The sequence below is a fragment of the Olea europaea genome, unplaced genomic scaffold, assembly GCF_002742605.1.
Source record: "Olea europaea var. sylvestris unplaced genomic scaffold, O_europaea_v1 scaffold2566, whole genome shotgun sequence".
NCBI classification, from domain to species: domain Eukaryota; kingdom Viridiplantae; phylum Streptophyta; class Magnoliopsida; order Lamiales; family Oleaceae; genus Olea; species Olea europaea.
The window spans coordinates 61,530-67,655 of record NW_019243949.1 but is presented as its reverse complement, the minus strand read 5'-3'; the positions used below and the strand labels follow the sequence as shown (position 1 = coordinate 67,655).

The 6,126-nt window shown below is 35.1% G+C and overlaps 1 protein-coding gene across 2 annotated transcripts; it reads right to left on the bottom strand.

Annotated features, from left to right (window-relative positions):
* Positions 1-1,050: 1,050 nt before the first annotated feature.
* Positions 1,051-2,980, bottom strand: LOC111382863 (S-adenosylmethionine synthase 2-like). 2 transcript variants are annotated; one of them, XM_023006899.1, is made up of 2 exons: positions 2,877-2,980; positions 1,051-2,546 (listed from the first exon to the last, which is right to left on the bottom strand). In XM_023006899.1, exon 2 carries the CDS (start codon positions 2,534-2,536, stop codon positions 1,355-1,357), a length of 1,182 nt encoding a protein of 393 aa, XP_022862667.1. In that variant the 5' UTR covers positions 2,537-2,546; positions 2,877-2,980; the 3' UTR covers positions 1,051-1,354. The 2 variants fall into 2 exon arrangements, with proteins under 2 accessions (XP_022862667.1, XP_022862666.1); XM_023006898.1 differs by having other exon boundaries at positions 2,843-2,935.
* Between the last annotated feature and the right edge of the window lie 3,146 nt (positions 2,981-6,126).

Below are 6,126 nucleotides of genomic sequence, written 5' to 3'. Positions count from 1 at the left end.
GTTATGAAACAGGGGGGGTTTAAATAATACAATATGAAATATGTGACCGCACGTGAAAAATAAGATTAAAAGCAAGAAATAGATTAACAGATGAATCGAATATTTTATTGTACAACTAATGGAGAAAATAATATTGTTATAGTAATCTCAGCAATTCAACTAAATTGAATACAAAGTCTATTATTTATAAGGGACATGTCAAAACCCTGTATATTAACCTAAAAGATGGAAACTAGGTCAAAATACGTGTAAAACTGACATAAAGCGAACCTGGACGACGCTGTCCCTTGTGCGTCGTCTAGTGGTTGGCAAGTGACAGGCGGGCAACAACTCCCTGCTCCAAAAAAGTTTACCTACTACTAGAGCGGCTAACTAGCGATAGGCTAGTGAAAATTCGTCAATTTTTCTTTTTAGTCCATAATTTTGATATCTTCCTGACCACTTTCACTAAGACTCCAATACCTACTAAAATGTGGGTCACATTTCAATAGATATGACAACTCAAGTTCTTGAGTGAGTCACAATCTCAATAATAACCAACTTAAAAGGGTTTAGATTAGTCGTCTTATTACTCAATATTATAACATGGCACATTGTGGCAACTCTTTTCCCTCTACAACCAGTCGTGAATAACAATATAATTACTCCAGCATAATCAGCTTACTGTGCAGGGTGAAACGAATTATGGTTTTAATGCATCAAATCATAATTTCAATCTTGATCGATTTATGCTGCGAGATAATGTTTTCCATATTATTCTTACAATGGCATAGAAACTTAAGCAGACCCGGGCAACGAGTGTAACAGTATGGTGGATGTGGAGACTGGATCGATGTATAGTGAAGCTGGAGATAATCAACTTATGGAATCTATAAAGCAGATTCTTTTCTAAATCTTCTCAATTTGTTAAAAGATCCATCCGGGTGATACAGTGCTTGATTCAGCTAATGCTTCAAATTATGATCCAATTAGCTCCATTGAAGGGGGAGAAAAGTGCAATTTACCCTCTTTTTTTTTTTTGCATACCATTTATTAATAAATTTCTGGGCCAACAGAAATATGGATTTCTTTTATAAATCTTATATATCAAACGATGAAGAGAGCTGACACAGCTTAATCTGTATTCACCTTTACTTCAGTTACACCAAAAAGAAACATTATTCTTTAATTGAAAAAAAAAAAAAACACTAAAGTATAGTCGAGCAAACATAAGCCGGTGGCAAGATTTCTGGAGAGTTAAACGACAGGCAGCACGCCTCAGTTTATAGTCAAACAAACAAAAGCCAGTGGCTAGATTTCTGGAAAGTTAAACGACAGGCAGCACGCCTCAGTTTATGAGATGGATAACCGTTAATTAAGCTCGACTCTTGTCCCACTTGAGAGGCTTGATCACTTCCCATGTGAAATCAGGGTCATCTCTGCCAAAATGCCCATAAGCAGCAGTTTTCAAGAACCTGTGATTGCCACCCCTCTTAAGATCCAGGTTTATGGATATCATACCAGGCCTGAAATCGAAGCTCTCCTTCACAATCTTGAGAATTTCCTTGTCAGGGATCTTTCCAGTACCATATGTGTCTACAAAAACTGACAAGGGCTCAGGTACCCCAATGGCATACGAAACCTGCACAATGCACCTCCTAGCAAGTCCACTAGCAACGATGCTCTTTGCAGCCTGTCTAACAATGTAGGCTCCACTCCTGTCCACTTTGGTGGGATCTTTGCCAGAGAAGGCGCCACCACCGTGAGCACCCCATCCTCCATAAGTGTCGATAATGATCTTGCGACCAGTGAGACCAGCGTCACCATGAGGTCCACCAATGACAAATCGGCCAGAAGGATTTAAGTGGAATATAGTCTTCTCGTCTAGGTACTTCTCAGGAATGACAGGCTTGATCACATGCTCCTTGAGATCGGCAGCGATTTCATCATTTGTAACAGTCTCATCGTGCTGTGTGGAGATGAGGACAGTGTGTACACGGACCGGAACCATGGCACCATTGTCATTGTAGTACTCGACTGTCACTTGAGTTTTGCCATCAGGTCTCAGCCAAGGGCAAGTACCATTCTTGCGAACTTCAGTGAGACGAGCACCAAGCTTTGTTGCAAGGACATGGCTGAGAGGCATCAATTCAGGGGTCTCATCAGTGGCATAGCCGAACATATGGCCCTGGTCACCAGCACCAATTTCCTCGGGATGCTTAGTGAGGTGACCATGGACACCTTGAGCAATATCAGGGCTCTGCTGCTCAATGTTAACTAGAACCGTGCATTTGTCTGCATCCAAACCCACATCATCCGATACAAAACCAATGGAACGGCAAGTATCACGCACAATTTTCTCGTAATCTACATCAGCCTTGGTGGTGATCTCACCAAAGACCATGACCATGTTAGTCTTTGTGCACGTCTCACATGCCACCTTGCTTTCGGGGTCCTGGGCGAGGCAGGCATCGAGAACGGCATCAGAGATCTGATCACAGAGCTTATCAGGGTGTCCCTCATTAACTGATTCAGATGTGAACAAGAAAGTCTCCATTTCTTTCGAGCTGCAACACCAAAAAATTAATAAATACACTGTATTCCCTCCAATTGGCTCACCAAGAATCAAGAAAGAACTACAGATCTATAAAATCCAAGTTTAAGCTACACTTAATCATTACATTGAACATTTAAATTACAATAATTCTCCATCAAAACTTAACCTTTATTCAAAATCATTTACGGTAATTCAAACAATAAAAACAGAACCAAAACCCCAATTCAAGAAATTAAGCTAAATTCTAAAGAACCCACCAATTCAAGAATCATACTTATACATATGAATAGGCATATATACACATACATAGAGAGAGAAGGAGAAGGGATCTAGCAGGTTCCTTGAGGTATAGCGCAGAGAGACAGAGAAGTGTAAAATGGCGATGGAGGATGGTGCATTGAGTAAATATTTATAGTGTAAAGTTGGGATTGAGATCCACGGCTGAGGTAGCTCGCAAATTATTGAATTAATATGACCCGTTAGATGCATGGGAATTTGGTGGGATATTAACGCGGGAGACTGGTAATGGCCGGTAATTCACCAACCCCATTCCGTCGTCGGCTATTTTTGGGAATTAATAAGTCTGAAATTGCATTTATTTCATTATTTTAAGATTTTTTTGGGTCAAAAGGTTGTTGGCGAAATTGACCGCCCACGTCTTCGTGTCAGATGAGACTGGCTTTCCAAAGGTAAATTTATCTGCGGTCACTGAATTTTCAACAAAATCTCAATTGAGTCATTGATATCAATTACGATATAACGGCTAGCAAAGCAAATTTTGAGCTTGTTTTGAAGAGATTTTGATAATTGATTTGATTTTTTGATCGTTAAAGATAAAGTGGGTCCTGTTTGTGAGAGAAAAATTCAAAATGAAGACTGTAATAGTAAAATAATGATCTAAAAATTGATTTTAGCTGTACCGAATAAGCTTTTTGTAAGTGACAATGAATGAAAAGATGTGGACACAGTGGTACTTAGTAGTGAAATTTGAAACTATAGTGACGCAATTACAATAAGTTATAATTTAATGACCAAATTGAGATTTCACTGAAACAATCGCAAGTAAAATTTATCGTTCATGGTTGTTTGACAAAACTTTTAGTAAAAATTTTAATGGATCTTCGATAAAAGTTAATAAAATATGAGATTTTGAAAAGCTTAAAAAATTATGAACTTCTAATAAATGTGTGATTAAAATTAAAATTTGATCGCAATTAAAAAATTGACAAACAAATCTTCTGTTAATTGGTCAAAAGTTGTCAGTGAAAATTGCCCATATGTGTCATCGTCAAGGAGATGAGATCGGATTTTCTTCACATCATCAATGAACTTGAAGAAATGTGTGATTAAAATTAAAATTTGATCTCGCTTTAAAAATTGACAAACAATTCTTTTGTTTATTGGTCAAAAGTTGTCGTGTAAATTCAATTTTGCTACAGTGATAGACTCAATAAAAGGTTAAAAAATAGGGAAAACGTGTGTCAACGCATGATTTGATGTTAAAAAAAATCTCAAATAGGGATTGCTACCTATCATCCCACCCCGTCAAAAGCCTTTGCTCAAAGAGCATTATTCTTGTAAATTGCCCATCCGTGTTTTCCTCAAGAAGATGACATTGGATTTTCTTCGCATCATAATAATAATTATTAGGGTAATAAACACAAAACGTCCATATCTTCGAATATTATTATACAAAATGCTCATACCTTTCATTTTTTGACATTTTCACCCCAATTTTTACATTTCATTACGAAAAACGTCATTTTTACCAATTTTAAAGTAAAATAGCAAATATACCCTCCTATTTAAATTAAACAAAAAAGAAAAGAAAAATAAAATAATGAATAAATTGCAATCTTACTCCTAATTTTTTCAAAAAATTACAAATCATCTCACCAAAATTAATTTCATTTTCATGTAGTTGCCAGCCTCCATCTCTCCAATCACCACCTATTGCAGCCTAAAACACTAGAGCTCACACAACAAACAACTGTCATCAACATCCGAACACTTTTTCATAAAATAGATTGAACAAATAAACAAATTATATGGCCAAAATCAACCAAAAACGCAGCTTATCGTGCTCGCAAAATGTTGCCTTTTTTCATCAATTTCAATGCCAATAGTGGTTCCCACCGTCGCAGACCACTTATTCTTGCTTCGCCACATTATGCCGCACCTGTTACGACAATGAGCTTCCATCAATTTCATTATAATATGCCCACAAATTTCTAACCAGTTATTGCCCGATAAAAAATTGAAAACTGTTGCTTTAGATTTTGATTTTGTGTATCTGTTGATGTTTTAAAATCATGAAAAGAGACGTCCTGGTGAGTATAATTGATTGGTGTATTGGGAATGGCATGAGTCTTGTTGGAACAAATGGTACCGCCAGTATTTGCATTCATGAGTTGAGTATTTTGGCTTGTAATTCCGATCAAATTTGTTGGCATGAAGTTTTGATGTTGGGTTGTATGCGTAGAGGGGGTGAGGGCTTTTCGATGGTATAGAGATCCAATGGTTTGGGAGGTGGTTGGTTGGAGTTTTTTAGCTTCCAAGGTGACGGTCCCATTTGATGGTGGAGGAAGAGGAGGGAGGAAAGGAGAAGAGAAGAAGAGAGAGATTTTTTTTTTTTTTGGTTATTTTTAATAATTTTTTTCGATTCATTTGCACTTTTTAAAAATTTCTTTTCTTTCTTTTTGTTTTATTTAAATATGAAGGTATATTTGTTATTTTACGTTAAATATTGGTGAAAATGATGTTTTCAAAATAAAATGTGAAAATAGGGATGAAAATATCAAAAAATGAAACGTATGGATGTTTTGCACAATAATATTGAAAGATAGGGACGTTTTTATGCTAATTACCCTAATTATTATTAATAATTATTTATTTAAGAACAATAAATACGCCGTGTTATTTTGATAACTTTGTCTAATTTTACCTTTTTCCATTTTAAATAATTTCAACATGTTAAGTCCACCGTCCAAGTTTAAAATTTGTCCAAAAAAGCACAAAAAATGGAAAGAAAAAAAATTTATTAGCCAATCTACTAAAATGATGCAAAGAATCCACGAGTAATTAATTAGAGAAAAAGATTCTCGAGTAAAATAATGAAAAATAAATGTTTGTTAAATAATGACAATTTCTCAAATTTATGTACAAAAATTCTTTTTTTAACTTATCGTTCTTCAAATTTATTTTCACTCACGCATTTTTTGAATAAAAAAGATTTACACAGGGATTCATATCTTTTCCAAGATTTTTCACATATTTTCTTAAAAATAAAAAATAAAAAATTCACATAATTTGTTCTTAAAAATTTAGATCAACAGTGCTCTCGATTTCATATGGAATGCCCAATTTCTTTGACTTTGTAGGTGAATGGGGTTGGTGGGTGATTAGACTATGGATTGCTTATTTTCTTTAATATATATTAAAGTAGGAGAATCATTTTTTTTTTTGGACGATTTTAAGTTTCATAGAATTCAATTATTTCATTAATAACTTACTTTTCGTTTTTGATATGCAATAAATACTACATAATTATTATCGTTTATGAAATTTGTGTTATTAATTTTCAATTAATT